The sequence below is a fragment of the Myxine glutinosa genome, chromosome 10 (assembly GCF_964187855.1).
Source record: "Myxine glutinosa chromosome 10, kmMyxGlut1.1, whole genome shotgun sequence".
NCBI classification, from domain to species: Eukaryota; Metazoa; Chordata; class Myxini; order Myxiniformes; family Myxinidae; genus Myxine; species Myxine glutinosa.
This window is the reverse complement of record NC_136270.1, coordinates 92,471,751-92,490,924: the sequence shown is the minus strand read 5'-3', so window position 1 is coordinate 92,490,924 and position 19,174 is coordinate 92,471,751. Positions and strand designations below refer to the sequence as shown.

Sequence of the window (19,174 nt, the reverse complement as noted above, 5' to 3'; positions counted from 1 at the left end):
GGCATGTGGGCGGTGTACTTTGAATCTATCTGTACTTGTTTTCTTTTTTTATTATTTATCAGGCAATTTGATGGTTCATCCAACTGAAAATTCACGATAAAAAAAACAACAACATTTTATGAGCAAATGTCCTGCAGAGGGTGCCAAATCCATGTGGATGTGCCATTCACCTCTTTTGATTGTGGCTGATTTTAAAGATCTCTGCAAAGTAGGAAGAACAAATTACAAAGCGATTACACTACCTCACACCAGACCATTGTCCTCTCAATCATAAGTTAGATTGCAGGCATTTGTTTGCAATTATTATTTTTTGAATCCAAAGTTGTTCTTATGTTTATCAATAATGAAAGTGGTAACTTTGGCAAACCACTTCCTAACTTTTATTTCAGTTTGAATTCAGCAAATTCAAGATTGTCAGGTTTATGGTTTGACCATATTGATAGAAGCCAAAAAACCTTGAAAATGGATTGGACTAGAACCACAAAATAAGTTGCTGCCGTACAACAACAAACAACATGCATTTTAAGGCCATTTTCCCTGCTAGAGCGCTGGTTAGCCTTGCGGTCCCCATGACAATCTTCTCCATTTTGTCCTATTTTCTGCATCTCTCCATGTTAACCCCTTTTCCCGCATTTCTTCTTCCGCCATCTTCAGCCAAGTCTTTCTCGGTCTTCCCGTCTACTTCATTCTACATTCATTTCCATCACTCTTCTCAACCAATCACTTTCATCCTTCCTCAACACATGACCAAACCATCTCAACCTGTTCCTCTTCACAGCATGAATCACAGGCTCTATTCCCATCATCTTTCGCAATTCATCATTTGTCTTCCTCTCTCTCAACGATACTCTGCACATCCACCGAACCATTCGCATTTCCACCCTTTCCAGCCTTCGTTGCTGCTCTTCGTTCATTACCCATGTCTCGCTCCCATAAATCATAACACTTCTCACACATGCAGCATACACCTTTCCCTTCAGCTTCAACGACACTCCCCTCCTCATCAGCACGCCACTCAGTTCCCGAAACGTCTTCCATGCACATCTCACTCGAGCAACCGTTGCCGATTCTGATCCACCTTCTCATTCAGCATGTCTCCGAGGTAGCAAAATGTTTTCACACCTTCCAGCTTCACGCTGTCTCCAAGATCCAACTCAACATTTCCTCCATCTGCAGCTCCCTCTGTGCACACCTTATATTTCAATGTAGAACCCACTCAGCGCACATTGTACATTGAATGGAGTTCACTCTGACACCCTTCCTGTTCACAGCACATGGCCACTTCCCAGTTCTTTCCACCTCACCACATGCTTTACCACTTGCCATCACCTTTGTCTTTCCGATATTCACCTTCAGACCTTTTGTCTCCATACATTCCTTCCACCTGTTCATCTTTTCCTTCAGTCCATCCATACTTTCCGCATTCAACACCAGATCATCTGCATACAACAACTCCCATGGTAAACCCTCCTTTACGTTCTGAGCCAGCACCTCCATCACAGCTACAAATAGTAGTGGACTTAGTACCGACCCATGATGCACTCCCACCTTCACCTCAAACTCACCACTGTTCCCGTCCTTCGTCCTTACAGCTGTGCGCGCCCTTTTGTGCATTGCCATCACTACTCTGATCATCCATTCCTCCACTCCTGACTTCCTCAATGCCCATGTTAATACTTCGCGTGGAACCCTATCGAATGCTTTCTCCAGATCAACAAACCCAAGAAACAACTTCTTCCTCTTCTCCATGTACTTCTCCTGCAACTGCCTCACAATAAAGAGCGTGTCTGTCGTTCCTCTTCCTGGCATAAATCCAAACTGCATTTCGTCGATCTTCACCTTCTTCCTTATCCTCCTCTCCAACACCCTTTCCAATACCTTCATTCCATGCTCCAATAACTTTATCGCTCGGTACGAGCCACATTCCAGAGGGTCACCTTTCCCCTTGTATAGAGGGACGAGGGTACTCAGTTACCAATCCACTGGAATGCGGCCTTCTTTCACCACCAGATTGCAGATCTCTGTCATTCTCTTCACACCCCAATTTCCTGCTGCCTTCAACATATCTCCCACAACTCCCGTCGGCCCTCCCGCTTTTCTACTATTCATTGCTTTTATCGCTTCCTCAACTTCCTTCTCAGTTATCTTCTCTGCCGGTCCTAAAACTGGGTTACTCTCCATGTTGCCATCCCATTCATTCTCTGTATTCAACAGCATTTCCATATATCTTTTCCATCTTCCTTTAATTCCATCTGGGTCCACAACGATTTGTCCCACTTCATCCTTCAAGCAACTCACCCCCATCACATCACACCTCTCTTTCGCTATCTGCTTTGCAATCCTGAATACCGCTCTCTGACCCTCTTCCGAATCCAAGCGTTCTCCGAACATTTTCCTACATGCCTCCTGCGCCTTTGCTACCTCTTTCTTTGCAGCCTTCTTGGCTGCCTTATAACTTTCATGCTCTGCTTTTTGTGCTCCCGTACCCTTCGCCTTCTGCCACTCCTTGAACTTCTTCCTCTTCTCGTCCATCCTCTTTCCAACTTCATCATCCCACCACCATGTTTCCGAGTGTCTCGGTGGTCCTTTTGTCCATCCACATACCTCACCAACGGCTCCCAACAGACTATCTTTCATTGACATCCAACCACTTTCACGCTCAACCACATCATCCTCTGCCCTACTCAGCCTCTCTTTTAATGCCCCCCTTACTGTCATGTCTTTCAACCTCCACACCTTCATTCTCGGTTGGTACTTCACCCGCCGAGCTCTCCTCGCACCTTTCACCCTTATGTCGCAGACAACCAAGTGGTGCTGTGAAACAGCCTCCTCCCCCGGGATCACCTTTGTGTCCCGGAGGTGCCCCCTATCCCGCCTATGCACCATCAGGTAGTGAACGGTTGTCGTCGACCCACCTGACGTGTTTGTAACAAGCTTATTATCCACTTTCTGGAACTGAGTATTACAAATCAACAAATCAGCTCCATCAGCAATCAGCTCCATCCTCCTCCCACAACAACTTCCTCATCTTTCACGTTTTTCATCAGCTTCTCTATCGCACACCAGAACTTGTCCTTCTCTTCATCGCTCCGACCAACCTGCGGAGCATATCCTGAGATGACGTTCACCAAGAGCTTTCCAATAATCATTTTCACCATCATCAACCTATCACTCACTCTAGTCACACTCACCACACTGTCTACAAACTCCTCAGACAACAGGACACCAACACCATTCATGCCCTCAGGGCACCCTTGCCACACAAACTTGTATTTCTGTGCCTGCCTACCCTTCACCATTCTCACACCACTTCCCTTCCATCTCGTCTCTTGCACACAACATATGTCCACTCTGGCTGCCGTACTTCTGCACAATAGATTTTGGTCACATTTGAAACCTAGCACTGTTTTGTTCTTTCCCACAAGGAAGTGTTTTTGTAATCCAATTATAAACACAAGAACACCAGCATAGCATTTAGACCAATTCTTCAAGATAGACTAAGATAAATATGATAAGATAAGATATAAGAGATAGATAGGCTAAGTGGTTAGGGTGCCGGCTTGGGTTCCTAGTATCCTGGGTCTATTCTGGTCTATCCTGGTCCTAGTATTGATCGTGGTGGATAGGCCTGGGTTCAAATCCTGGTCGATCGCTGAATTAACGCCAGGTGGGTTGACTCAGCCTATTATCCTTCTGAGGCTGGCAAATTGAGTACCAGTTCTCAGTGGTAATTCCCTGTGTATCACAAGAGGCGACTAACAGGGTTCTCGGCAGGAAGGGCATCCGGCCATAAAACATTGCTTCAGAAAGGGACCATGGTGCCCAAAAAAGGCCAGCCCCTGCTCTGCGGGGGAAAATGGCCTCTAAAGGCGGGTCTTCAAGATAGACTACCATTGGTCACTTGTGTACTTAAAAAATGTACTTAAAGGATAAATAAATAAAGACGAAGACGTCATGCAGATTACGATACTTGCAAAATCCATCCCCCCACCTCCCCCCAAAAATGTTGCCATTGATCCATCAAATTGTCCATTTCACCATGATTAAAATTGACGATCTTGATCAAAGCTCAGGTCAATAGGATGAAAAGTGACAATTTTTCAGATGAAAATTGATGATTTTAGAAGTTTGACCAGGAGTTGACCTTTGACCTTTTGACCTCAAAAATAGTTGGTTTCCCAATTCAGTGTGGCACTCTGCAAATGCTGTTAAATTTTCAAGTCAATCGGATGAAAAATGGTCATTTTAGAAATTGGACCACGAGATGACCTTTGACCTCAAAATCAATAGGCTTCTCAATTGTGAGGACCTCTACAACTTGATGAAGTTTCATGACGATCGGTGTAGAATTGTGACCTGTAGGCGAGTGACAAATAGACAGATAAACAAACAGCCAAACAGCCAAACAAACAGCCAAACAAACAGACAAACAAACAGACAAACAAACAGACAGACAAACAAACAGACAAACAAACAAACAGACAAACAGACAGAATAACAAACGCAACGGGCCAATATACTTGAATAATGTTCGATTTTGCAAGTAACAAGTAATAAATAGGTTATTTCCAAATAGGAATGTGCAATTTCTTCATGATGATGGTGATAACTCACTTCCACTTTGCAAAACACACTGTGGGATATGTTATATCAACCAACTAATGCTAGCAGAAGGAACACTTAGCGTAATGTCTGTCTGGGGAATGGTACACTTTGGGATGCAACATCCTGCCCGTGAAGTACAACTCCGACAGTTTATAGTCGGGCTGAGATTTGAACCCACAGTAGAACTCAAGGGCGAGTGCGCTACCTCTGCAGCATCCTGTCCAGACAAGCTGTAGCCAATACCACTCACTTATTGATCATAGCAGTTTTGCAACTGAGTTTATACGAATATACAAGTTTCCCTGTTTAGTGTAGAGCTTGCCAAAGGCCCACCTTTGGCCATTGCTCCATTGTCCAATTTCTGTTGTTACACATATTTTAACCTTTTAGTCTTTTCCCCTTTCTTAACAGAGGTTTTCTTATTGCAACAGATCCTTTTAGTCCTGATTTCAAAAGTGACCTTCATACTGTTGATGGATGGACAATGACACCTGATCCTTCCTGCCAGTTCTGTTGTCAATTCAACGCTTGTCCTCTTTCTATTCCTCAAGGATATTATTTTCAAGTTTTGCTCATCCTTGTTAGACAGAATTTTGGGTCTTATAGTCCTGGGCTTGTCAATTACATATTATCTTTAAAACGTTTTACCGAACAATTGAAACGTATTACCGAACGGAATACCGAAGTAAGGGTAATGGAGTGTTGATTTTTTTTTTTTAAGTTTCCTTCCCAATACTGTTCCTGTTTTTACCCTTTATTGTTTTGAACTGTTTGTTTTTAATCGCCATTTCTCTGATCTTGCTTCCTCTGCGCTCTCAGTCCTCTGTCCATCCCCAGCAACTTCATGATGCACTCGTTCTTCCATTAATCCCTTCCTGGATAAACTTCAAAAATTTAAAGCTGACTGCACACTCCTCGTTTATCCTGTCTGTGGAACTGCCTCTCAGAGGCCATTCTGTCTCAATCTTTCTTCCAGGACTTCAATCAGGCAGTGCACCACCACCTCACATCATCCCTCATCCTGAACAATGATCTTTATTACCCCAATAACCTTTCCTATCCAAATAGGAAATAACTTTCCTATTTACAATGAGCCATGTTTCAATTTTTCCATGGAGCGGTTTTGGAGATATAGAGGTGCAACTTTTTTCGGTTTTTCCAAGATGGCACCTGTACCACGTGACCTTTGACGTCATTATCATGAAAATATTATACAGGAGAAGGCGCTCCTATGGTACAAATTTCGTGTCCATCGGACTAACAGTCCCAGAGAAAAATATTTGTTCGTACTGATCGGATCAAGATCTGTACTTGTCGAATTATGACGTCATAATGAAGGCACCGATAACATCATCATTAACATATCTTATTCCCCATGGGAAGTACTTGACAATGAGCCATGTTTCAACATTTTCCATTGAGGAGATATAGAGGAGATATTGAGGTGTACCTTTGTTTCCAAGATGGCGTCTGCACCACGTGACCTATGACGTCATAATTATGAATAAAAAAATTCTACAGGCGGAGGCGCTTCTATGGTAAAATTTAGTGTCAATCAGACCAACGATTGCCGAGAAAATTAATTTAAAAAATGCGGACATGCCACACGTACGCAACAGAATGCCTAACACTGCTTTTCGCTTCGCGAGCGCAGGGTAATAACTACACAAGGTTTATTCTTTGATAAAAATCAGTCTGTACCATGTGCTAGTTAGTTTGTACTAACTGACAGATTAACTTACATGCTTCGGTCCCAGCAGCCCCATTACTTAGGCAGTTAAGACCGAAAAATAGGGCGTATCGTTCATTTTTTCAGGAAAGCACCAAATTTGGCACAGATGTAGTATGGACCTATACAATTGTTTTCCTGAGGGGCGTCCAAAAATTCAGAACCCCTGGTGGCCGCCATATTGAATTTCAACATGACCGCCCTCTGTGACCTATTTCCCTCAATAACTTCTATACTATGAGCGATAACACCACAGTTCCAGTGTCTTACCCCATGTTTTCATGGTCTCTGAATCCAATGGGATCAATTGCATAAAGATTGGCATCCATCATCTTTAATTTCAAGATGGCCGCCATGGTGTTTCCATTTTCCTTGAAAATCTCATAGTATTTTAGGTAAAATTTCAATTCCAAGTGATACACATTGTTTTATTGGTCTCTGATAACAATGGAATGGTATTAATTAATCAAAGTTACACACAGTTGCAGTTTTAACTTAAAATATTGTGGGCACTTGAAAGGTGGAGGCTCTCGCACAGACGCGTAGTACTACAAGCACTGTCCATCGCAGTCACACAGTGATGTGCAGGGCAGATTTGCCCTGGAGCATTTACAGTTGCCTTTACAGGCCGACTTACAATGGCAGCTTGTAAGCTCTGAACATGCCTCCTGTATCAGTGGTATTGTGGTCCAAATTGGTGTCCAAGAAGTCCCTGTTTTCATCCAGCCCCAATCAGCTGGTGATGGAAGTTCTGGGTAGGGCACAAGTGCCTGACTCCATACGTGTCCAGCCTGAAAACATGCACGTTTTTGGTGTTGTTCGAAGGCGTCTTCTGTTAGGGGAATGTGATAAATTGTTCTTGCCTTCTTCGTGAACAAGTGTCGGCGCATGTCATTCACCTTCTTTATCTCGGTAGTCCATTATTTAGATGGCGGTAGTCCATAGAGGATGGCAACATATCTTTCTAGACTCGGACTTTCTGCGGCCAAGGCCGGTGGCAATTTTATGGATGGCAAGGTAGCGGTATCTTTTACCAGTGCCAATGGCAATCCAGAGTTCCTCCACATCGTGTGACTGGTAGGTAAAGTAGTGTGCTATTGCCAAGACCACAATATCAGAATCTACAGTTCGAATCAATACCCTTTTTCTCCCCTTTTTCACGGCATCCAGGACATTATTTTGGATTTTTTGAATTTTCTGAATTTTTGGGCGCCCCTCAGGAAAACAATTGTATAGGTCCATACTACATTACTCCATCTGTGCCAAATTTGGTGCTTTCCTGAAAAAATGAACGATGCTTCCTCTTAACTGCCTAACTACATTGCTCATAGCTTTGATTTCCATTTGACACAGTGCCATTTTATACACTTTCACACCTGCGGACAGGGAGATCTAATCTTGAAGAAGTGCAATTACATTTCAGGCCTAATCAGCCAGATGTTATAATCTTTCATAATGCTGATTTACATACCAAAAACGATTTTCTTTCCCAGCTTTGCAGGTCTGTTTGGAGAGATGGAAATGAGGAGAAATGAGTTGGGAATTGCAGGATATGGTGCATCAGTGACGACAATGGAAGAGGTCTTCCTTAAGTATGGTTCATCCTTTTTCGCTCCATGTGAATTATGCATGCACCTCGTATGTCACATTTTGAATATTCAGCTCGGCTGCCAATCTTAATGAAGGCAATTTCATTATCCTCATGATCCCTGTCCATTGAAATCAAAAGCATATTCCTGGTTGGTTTTGAGAACTCTTTCAGTGATGCAGACAATGTAATTCTTATGACGTTGTGTTGTTTCAGGGTGTGTGACACTGCTGGTGTTACGAATGAATTGATGCCGGAAGATAAGGATTTGCCAGAAAATTCCGCAGCAAAAGAATTTCAAGACCGACCGTCAAATGTGCAGGACATTCCTGCCTGCCCGAAAAATTCTTGTAACACTGGGGTGAGCCCATCGTGCGTCTTGGCGCAGATCTTTATTCCAAAATAAATACATCTGCGAACATGTAAATTTTGAAGTTATGGTTACCTCCGCCACCAAAGGTGGATGGAGGTTATGTTTTCACACCTGTCTGTTTGTCTGTCCGTTTGTTACTTGCAAAATCGAAGATTTTTCAAGTATATTGGTCGGTTGCGTTTGTGGTTCTGTCTGTCTGTTTGTCTGTCCATTTGTTTGTCGTCACCGGCCTACAGGTCACAATTTTCAACCAATCTTCACGAAACTTCACCAAATGGTAGAGTTGGTCAAAAGCAAGAAGCCTATTGTTTTTGGGGTCAATAGGTCAAAAGGTCAACATAGGCCAAATTTCTAAAATCCTCAATTTACATCCAATTGACTTGAAATTTGAAGAGGACTTGCATATCTGGTCACTGAATTCAACCACCAAGTATTTTTGAGGTCAACATAGGCCAAAAGGTCAACATAGGCCAAATTTCTAAAATCCTCAATTTACATTTGATTGACTTGAACTTCTAAGAGGATTTACATATGTGGTCACTGAATTCAACCACCAACTATTTTTGAGGGCAACATAGGCCAAAAGGTCAACAGGCCAAACGGTCAACTTCGGCCAAATTTCTAAAATCCTCAATTTTCATCCGATTGACTTGAAATTTGAAGAGGACTTGCATATTTGGTCAATGAATTCAACCACCAAGTATTTTTGAGGTCAACATAGGCCAAAAGGTCAACATAGGCCAAATTTCTAAAATCCTCAATTTTCATCCGATTGACTTGAAAATTGAAGAGGACTTGCATATCTGGTCACTGAATTCAACCACCAGGGATTTTTGAGGTCAACATCGGCCAAATTTCTAAAATCCTCAATTTTTATCCGATTGACTTGAAAATTGAACAGCATTTGCACATTGAGTCACTAACTAGGGAAACTAACTATTTTTGAGGTCAAAAGGTCAAAGGTCAACTCAAGGTCAACCTTGCAAAATCATCATTTTCCATCTGAAACATCGTTACTTTTCTTCCTATTGTCCCGAGCTTTGATCAAGATTGTCAATTTTAATCTTGATGAAATGGACAATTTGCTGTATGAATGGAATTTTTTTTCTCTAGGGGGGGGGGGGGGGCGGCGGATTTTGCAAGTATCGTGCTCCGCATGACATCTTCTTGTTTGTTTGTTTGTTTGTTTGTGAACAAAATATCTCAAAAGGTTGTGGACGGATTCGGACGAAATTTGGCAGGGATGTAGCGTGTGTCATCAGGACGAAATGATTAGATTTTGGTGAGTATTCGGATCCGGCTTCTATCATTTTAAAAGTGATTCTTCACCATTGGGAGATGGGGCCAAAAAACGATACATAGCAGGATGTCTCAAAAAGTTGTGGACGGATTTGGACGAAACTTGGTGGACCGGTTGTTTGTGTGACAAGGAAGAATCGATTAAATTTTGGTGAAGATCCGGATCCGGATCCAGCGAGTACCACTTTCATTAAAAGTGATTCTTCACCATTGAGTGATATGGCCAACCAGGCTGAGGTGTGCTCTCTACTGAGTGCCGTTCTAGTTTATTATGAAATGAGTACCTTTCAAAATTGGTTCTAGCATTTTGCTTCTGCCATTGTATGCTTCAGTGTGTTAAAAATTTCTTTTAACTCCTGTTTATTTCTTCATGATCATTCATCTGCCTCTCAGGCTCAGATAGTTTTGGGCCAACCCAATTTTTTCCAACTGTTTTTTTTAAACAAAATATAAACTGATATACAGTCACGTGAAAAAGTAAGTACACCCCATGTAAAGTTTTGACTTTTTCAACATATTTCAACATACAGCTATTTGATCTTCATTTCAACAATATTGAAAGATAAAGGTGATATAATATAACAAATATCATGAAACATTTACATTTTGTAGTCCATTGTATAATTTAAATAAACATAAATGCAAATTTCGCATGTGGAAAAAGTAAGTACACCCCATGAAATGTTTTTTAAAATCTTTTTAACATATGTGGACATATCGATATTTGATTTTCATTTAAACAGTATCTATAGATAAAGGTGATCTAATTGAACAACAAACAATGAAAAATTGACGTTGCAATAATTTATTCAACAACAAATTAAGATGTTTGAGGGGTGTCTTGCATGCACAGCTCGTTTCAAATCCCCCTACAACATCTCGATGGGATTTTGATCCGGGCTTTGACTTGGCCATTCCAGAACCCTCCATTTCTTTCTTTTCAGCCATTCCTTGGTGGATTTACTGGTATGCTTAGGGTCATTGTCATGTTGCAAGGTGCACCTTTGGTTGAGCTTCAACTTTCCGACAGATGGCCTCACATTATCCTCAAGCACCCTCTAGTACAATGAAGAATTCATAGTGGATTCTAGGATGGTGAGCTGCCCAGGCCCTGATGCAGCAAAGCTGCCCCAAACCATAATATATCCACCACCATGCTTTACAGTTGGTATCAGGTTCTTGTGGTCAAATGCTGTCTTTGGTTTTCGCCAAACATGTCTTCTGGTACTGTGGCCAAATAGCTCTACCTTTGACTCATCTGTCCAGAGCACATTGTTCCAGAAGTGCTGGGCTTTGCCAAGGTGTTCATTGGCAAACTGTAGTCTTGCCCTGATGTTCTTTCTGGACAGCAAAGGTTTCCTCCTCGCACACCTCCCATGTAGATCAAATTTGTGCAGCCTCTTTCTAATGGTAGACTCGTGCACTTTGACATCAACAGTGGCAAGAGCTACCCGTAGGTCCCGTGATGACATTCTGGGGTTCTTAGAGACTTCTTTCAGCACGTTGCGGTCTGCTCTCGGCCTGAACTTGCTGGGGCGGCCTGGCCTGAACAAGTTGGCAGTTGTTTGGAATCTTCTCCACTTGTAGATGATCTTCCGGACAGTCGAATGATTGATTTCAAATTGTTTGGAGATCTTTTTAAATCCCTTCCCAGACTCGTAGGCATCTATAACCTTTTTTCTGAAGGCCTCAGAGAGCTCTTTTGATCCAGGCATGGTGACGCCGCACACTTCAACAATAAATAGCAAACCAAACTAAATGTCTGAGGTTTAAATAAGACAGGTTCCTCCAAGATCCTCTCTAACGATGTTCTAATCATTTGCACCTCAGCTGGTGCACCTGATTCTAATTTTAGGTATTTGAAGTAGTGATAAATGTAGGGGTGTACTTACTTTTTCCACATGCGAAATTTGCATTTATGTTTCCTTAAATTATACAATGGACTACGAAATGTAAATGTTTCATGATATTTGTTATATGATATCACCTTTATCTATCAATATTGTTGAAATGAAGATCATATAGCTGTTTGTTGAAATATGTTGAAAAAGTCAAAACTTTACATGGGGTGTACTTACTTTTTCACGTGACTGTATATCAGTTTATTTTGTTTGTTTATTTGTTTTGTTTATTTGTTTGTTTATTCAGTGGTTTATTTGTTTGTTTATTCAGTTTATTCAGCGTGACTGCATTCAGCTTCAATGACAAATGGGAGAAAGACAAAAGAGCAGGGAAATATAAAAACAGAGTTGGACAGATTTGCGATAGACAAAGAAGGATCGCTGGATTGGCTAAGAAGAGGTCAGCTCAATTGGGATGGAGAAAAAGCATTATTAATACCTAAGACTAAGGACACTACACCATTACACCAACACACAACAACAACATGCATTTTAAGGCCATTTTCCCTGCTAGAGCGGGGCTTAGCCCAGGACACTACACCAACGACTTGAAAAAGTTGGCAGGACTGAGTCAATTGGACAAGTGTAGGTTCTGCAAGGTAGAAACAGAAAGCGTGAGTCACCTCCTATCGGGATGTAAAAAACTCATGTCAGAGCAGCTCTACACTCAAAGGCACAACAAGGTATGTGGAGTAATCCACTGGTGCATCTGCAGAAATTTCAATATCCCAGTTCCACAAAACTCAAGGAAACATGAACCAAAAGCAATCATTGAAAACGAGGAAGTAATGCTCACGTATGACCTGATGATCCCATCGAGTGTGGACATAGAAAACAAAGCATTGCGACCAGACATGATACTCAGGAACAACAACAACACAACAACAGGCATTTTAAGGCCATTTTCCCTGCAAAAGCAGGGGTTAGCCTTGTGGGCCCCATGACAATCTGCTCCATTTTGCCCTATTTTCTACATCTCCCCTTGTTTAACCCCCTTGCCCGCATTTCTTCTTCCACCATCTTTAGCCAAGTCTTTCTCGGTCTTCCCCATCCTCTACTTCCTTCTACATTCATTTATATCACTCTTCTCAACCAGTCACTTTAATCCTTCCTCAACACATGACCAAACCATCTCAACCTGTTCCTCTTCACAGCATCAATCACAGGCTCTATTCCCATCATCTTTTGCAATTCATCATTTGTCTTCCTCTCTCTCAACGATACTTTGCAAATCCACCGAACCATTCGCATTTCCACCCTTTCCAGCCTTCGTTGCTGCTCTACGTTCATTACCCATGTCTCGCTCCCATAAATCATAACACTTCTCACACATGCAGCATACACCTTTCCCTTCAGCTTCAATGACATTCCTGTCCTCGTCATCACGCCACTGAGTTCCCGAAACTTCTTCCATGAAGACCACCTTCTCCCATATTCTTCCATGCAACACATGATACTCAAGAACAAAAATGAAAATAAGGAATTGCTAATTGAGGTTTCAGTACTGACTGATATTTTGGTCTCAATCATGTCAAGTCTCCTTGGGCAGATTTTGGTCTAAACAATGCAGAGATCAAGAAAAAGTTCAAATACCAAGACTTCATGAATGAAGTGAAAAGATCCTGGAAGCTGAAAGGTACCAAAATTGTACCAGTGATAATTCGAGTAACGGGAATTACATAGAAGTACTTTTTTTTTTCTTTTTTTTTGTATACTGAATCGAGGCTCAGAGCTAACCTTTATTTCACAAACAAATCAACCAGACAAACAAGATACATAAAAAGAGGGAGCGGTAGACAAGATGGGGAGAGAAGGGGAAGCACACAAACATAACATTTGAGAGCAGGGAGATGTGTGGGAGGGAGAGGGCTTGGGGGGAGGAGGCGTGCGAAGGGAGGGGGGGGTGGGAGAAGTATAAAATACAAGGACACCAAGGACTTCCAGGACAGAAGTTGGTATTTCAAAAAAGTGGATTTGGGGTGAAATTAGCGGGGGTAGAAAAGATCAAGGTTTTGGATGGGGGAAGATAAGAGATGGTGGTGAACAGCTGTTTTAAAGACCTGGAGGGTGGAGTGGGATTGAAGAGAGTGAGGGAGTTTGTTCCAGAGGTGGGAGAAAAGAGGAATGAAGGAGTGAAGGTGAGCAGAGAGTCTTGATTTTGGCAGTTTAACCATAAGAGGGTTGCAGGCAAATCTTGTGCGACCTGTAGGAATATTTGGGGGACAGAGCCCAGAGAGAGCTGGGGGGGCAAGGCCAGAGAGGAGTCAGTAGAAGACGGAAAGACCACCAACCTGCCTGCGGTGAGTGAGTGAAAGGCCCTTGGAGTTAGCTTCATAGCGGGAGATTCCAATAATTCTGAACGCTTTGGTTTCAACAGCGTGAAGATGAGCTAGGTGTGAGGCAGGAGCACCAGCGCAGAGGGGAGAGCAGTATTCCATTGAGCTGCGGATGAAAGCCTTGTATGTGGTGAGGAGCTCAGGTGTGCCAAGGAAGGACTTCGCACGACGGAGGATGCCCAGTCGGCGACTGGCTTTGGAGGCCAGATTTGAAATGTGGTTTTCCCAGGAAAGATCATGGCAGACAGTGAGATCCAAAAGCTTGAGTGACAGAACTTCTTGGAGAGGATTATTCAGAAAGTGGATGGGAGGGTTGTGCAGTCGGTCTTTTCGGAGAGACATCGTAAGAGTGTGAGATTTGTCAGGATTGAAGGACATGTTCCACTTGTTTGCCCAGTCTGTGATTTTGTCCAGGTCTGCAGAGAGTGAGGAGGCTGCAGACTGCCGGTCTGAGGGATGAGGAATGGAGCGACAGAGACTAGAGTCATCAGCAAAGAGATAGAGAGGATTTTCAAGAGAGTCAGAGAGATCATTGATGAAGACCAGAAAAAGCATAGGGCCCTTACCTTACAGAGATCTTAAAAACCATCCCTGCGAACATTACCACAAACGAACTACAGTTGGAGGCTGTATGAGTGTATGGGGCTCAGTGACGATCCTGAAAAAGGACCTTGGAACAAAACTCTGGGACAACACAATTTCACAACATAGCCCATGAATCGCAATCCTTCACCAAAGCGGGAGTGGATACTTGAGTCCTGGAAGGACTCGGCTCCACCTTCTAAAACCCAAATTATGAAGATAACAATCAATGACACACACACACACACACACACACACACACACACACACACACACACACACACACACACACACACACACACACACACACACACACACACACACACGAGCATACAGACAAATTTTTACAGTTTCTGCTGTTGGGTTTTCCCCTTAACCATCTTCCTCCATTCCATTCTGTTCAAGCTCTTCCATGAGTCTCGACCATGTATGCACTCTTGGGGCATTTTGGAATTAAGCCACCTCAAGTGCCAATTAACGCACTAATTGTTTTCATTTATATTTATTTTTATTTTTATTTTAATTTATTTATTTACCCCACTTTCATCTTCACCCACTTTTATAGCTTTTAAAAAAAAATTTTTATTTATTTTTTATTTTACTTTTTTTGAACACAAAGGCTAGCTCATGGAAGAGCGACATAGCAGAGGAAGAGACTTGAAAACATATTGGGCCTCCATTGTATTCCAAAACAGTTGTTTCCAACAGATATCAACATGGGGATATGGGCGTGTGTGTAGAACCACAGGAATTGCATACATCTTTATATCCTAAATCAATCGACTCATTTCCAAGTTCCATTGTGTCTGGACATCATTCAAAAAGAAGACCACCTTCTCCCATAGCTGGCCAAGCTAATGGTTTTGCACGCCTCAGGTTGAGATGCAGCTTAAAGGGCCATCGGCTTGTTTGGCATCGCAACGGCCGATCTGTACTTGGAGTCGTAGCCTGTTTGCAGTGGAACCCCCAAAGATGCAGTTACACTTCCGCTCCTTCCCTATGGAAACGTGAGACATGAGTAACCAGAAGTCCACACACAGAGAACACCTTTACTATAGTGCCCCCCTGCGGCCGACTTTAATATTGCGCCCCAATAGGCCTTAAGCACAGTTCGACAAAATTCTCCAATGCAACCATAATTTTCAGCTCACCTGGAACGACGTTCCGGGGAGCTTATGCGATGGCGCGTCCTCCGTCAGTCCGTCCGGCCGTCCGGCCGTCCGTAAACACTTGAAACTTCTTCTCCGAAACCGCTGAAGGGATCTAATTCAAACTTGGTGCAGTTATATATAATGATGTTGTGGCGGACACAAAAGCCCACTGGCGTGGTGACATCATTCCACGCACCAAGTGGGCGGTGGCCACGCCCGAGGGGTAGGCGTGGCCTCATGATATACACCGGGCGACCAGCCCGGAGGAGTTCAGTGTTACAGTGTAGTCTTACAATAAAGACGTTTATATGTTACCGCTTGTCCGCTTCCTCCTTGCTCACAAGCAGCGCGCGTAACGCCGCGCTTTACTGGTGACCCTCGACGTTGGATCTGCCGTAGCGATCCTTCCGAACACGACGCCATTGCAATGGCCAACGACAAGGCAATGGCGATTAAACTTCCCGAATTTTGGGAGGCCCAGGCCGAAGTCTGGTTCGTTCAAGCCGAAGCCCAATTTCAGCTTCGGCGCCTCACCAACGACGACCTGCGCTACTGCCATGTCGTCGCCTCCCTCGGGCCCGGCACGGCCGCTCGAGTTGTGTCCGTCCTTCGCCACCCACCGGACGGCCACAAGTACGAGGCACTCAAGCGGCTACTCCTAGCCACGTTCGGCCTCACGGACGACGCACGGGCCGATCGCCTCCTGGATCTCCCCGAGCTCGGTGAGACGCGCCCGTCGGTCCGAATGGACCATATGCTGTCACTGTTGGGCGACGAAGCCCCCGGTTCGCTATTCCGGGCGCTTTTCCGTCGCCAACTTCCAGCGCAGGTTCGCCTCGCGTTGGCCGGGACCGGGCTAACGGAACCCCGAGCATTGGCGGCCGAGGCGGACAAGTACTTCGCCGCTTCGGACACGCGGGCGAGCGTTGGCGTGGCCGTCACGGCCTTCGACGCTGATGTTCCACAGCATCATCTTCTACAGCACGCTGATGTTCCACAGCATCATCTTCTACAGCACGCTGATGTTCCACAGCATCATCTTCTACAGCACGCTGATGTTCCACAGCATCATCTTCTACAGCACGCTGTGGTTCAGCAGCATGCTGATACGCACCTCGTGAACGCCGCCACGCCCCGCCCACCGCCGCGGCGAAAACCGCCACCGCGGGGAAACCCGTCGACTCCACCGGCCTGGCGGAGCCAGCCGCGCTCCTCCAGCTCCACCACCTGGTGCTGGTTCCACGCCAAGTTCGGCCACGAAGCTCGGCGGTGTCATCCGCCGTGCTCCTTCAACGGGTCGGGAAACGCCCGGGCCGGCGCTCAATTGTGGCGATGAGCGCCGGCCGTTCGAGCAGCCTGCTGTTCATAACGGACACCTTCTCCGGGCGCCGTTACCTGTGCGACACGGGAGCACAGGTGAGTGTCATTCCCGCCGGCACGTCAGACAAGCACGCCGCGGGTGGGGCCCCCGCGCTGCTTGCCGCGAACGGGACGCCCATCCGTACGTACGGAAAACGCTGCCTCTCTCTGCGGTTTGGAGGGCAGGTTTTCCGATGGACGTTCGTCACCGCCGACGTGCCCATGGCACTGCTTGGCGCGGACTTCCTGTGCGCTAATGGGCTCCTGGTCGACGTCAAGCGCAGACGGCTTGTCCAGGCCGAGACGTTCAGCTCGCTCGCATGTGCGTTGCCCAGCTCAACGAGCGGCTTGCCAAGCGGCTTGCCGAACGATTCGGTTCCGGCCACGTTGGTCTGTACGCTTCCGGCAGCGGACGCATTCACCCGCCTCCTCGCCGGCTTCCCGGCCCTCACGCGGCCCACCTTCTCGGCGGGGGCCGTCAAGCACGGGGTGGCCCATCACATCCCCACCGTCGGGCCACCGGTCTACGCCCGGGCACGCCGCCTCGAGCCGACGAAGCTGGCGGTGGCAAAAGCGGAGTTCGCTACCCTGGAGCGACTCGGCATCGTTCGGCGCTCAGAGAGCGCTTGGGCGTCGCCGCTGCACATCGTGCCGAAGCCCGGCGGGGGATGGCGACCGTGCGGGGACTATCGCCGTCTCAATGACGCCACGACTCCCGACCGCTACCCCGTCCCCCACATTCAGGACTTTTCCGCCCGTTTGGCGGGCAGGTCCTTCTTCTCGAAGGTGGACCTCATACGCGGCTACCATCAGGTCCCCGTCAGGCCGGAGGACGTCCCGAAGACGGCGGTCATCACGCCATTCGGACTCTTCGAGTTCCTGCGCATGCCCTTCGGTCTGAAGAATGCGGCTCAGGCGTTCCAGCGACTGATGGACAGCGTCCTGCGCGACTTGGATTTTGTCTACGTCTACCTGGACGATATCCTCGTCGCCAGCGCGTCCCACGAAGAGCACCTACGCCACCTCCGCACGCTCTTCGAACGCCTGGGCCAGCATGGCCTGATTGTGAACCCCGCAAAGTGCCGGTTCGGCGCCGCCACAATCGATTTTCTGGGGCACCGTGTCACCAGGCACGGAGCCGTCCCCCTGCCGGCCAAGGTGGAGGCGGTGAAGGGGTTTCCGCGCCCCCGCACGATCAGAGGGCTGCAGGAGTTCCTGGGCATGGTGAACTTTTACCATCGGTTCCTGCCCCGTATCGCCCAGCTCCTGCGCCCCCTGCACGAAGCTCTCCGAGGTAAGCCGGGCAAAGGCGACGTTACCTGGACCGAGCAGATGGACACGGCGTTCACGGGCGCGAAGCTCGCCTTGGCTAACGCCACCATGCTCGCGCACCCGGCGCCCGATGCACCGATCGCCCTCACCACCGATGCCTCGGACTACGCGGTGGGCGCGGTGCACGAGCAATGGGTGCGTGGAGCTTGGCAACCGCTGGCGTTCTTTAGCCGGCAGCTTCGCCCGCCCGAACGCCGTTACAGTACCTTCGACCGCGAGTTGCTCGGACTTCACTTGGCGGTCAGGCACTTCCGCCATCTGCTCGAGGGCCGGGCGTTCACTGCCTTCGTCGACCACAAGCCGCTGATCTTCGCGATGGGCAAGGTCACCGAGCCGTGGTCGGCCCGGCAGCAGCGTCACCTCTCGGCCGTGTCCGAGTACACGACGGACATCCAGCACGTCGTGGGGAAGGACAACCCGGTGGCGGATGGCCTTTCCCGGGCCGTCGCCCACGCAGTCCACCTCGGCATCGACTATGCCCGGATGGCAGCGGACCAGGCCGCTGACCCCGACGTCCAGGCCTTGCGGACCGCCGTCACGGGCCTCCGCGTCACCGAGGTGCCGTTCGACGGCGCGGGCGCGGCCCTCTTGTGCGACGTCTCCCTCGGGGTCCTCGCCCCATTGTGCCCGCGGGCTGGCAGCGCCAGGTGTTTGACGCCATCCACGGCCTGTCCCACCCGGGCGCGAGGGCCTCCCAAAGGCTGATCGCCGACAAGTTCGTCTGGCATGGCCTCCGGAAGGCCGTCCGCGGCTGGGCCAGGACATGCCTCGCGTGCCAGCGCGCCAAGGTGCACCGGCACACCCAGGCCCCGTTGGCCCCGTTCACGGTGCCGGAACGCCGGTTTGACCACGTCCACGTGGACCTGGTGGGACCTCTGCCCCCCTCGCGGGGTTTCACCCACGTCCTCACCATGGTGGA

General features: G+C 46.8%; 1 protein-coding gene across 6 annotated transcripts in view; it reads left to right on the top strand.

The window, feature by feature from the left end:
- The window catches only part of LOC137433952 (phospholipid-transporting ATPase ABCA3-like), a 180,493-nt gene that overhangs the window by 104,349 nt on the left and 56,970 nt on the right, over positions 1 to 19,174 (top strand). For all 6 annotated transcript variants that reach the window (XR_010985765.2, XM_078785900.1, XM_068126462.2 and 3 more), the window contains 2 exons: positions 7,828 to 7,926; positions 8,139 to 8,283. Coding sequence is in view for 5 of the 6 variants with exons in the window: in XM_078785900.1 (XP_078642026.1) it covers positions 7,828 to 7,926; positions 8,139 to 8,283 (244 nt within the window). In the remaining variant the exon portion in view is untranslated. The remainder of the gene's footprint in view (positions 1 to 7,827; positions 7,927 to 8,138; positions 8,284 to 19,174) is intronic.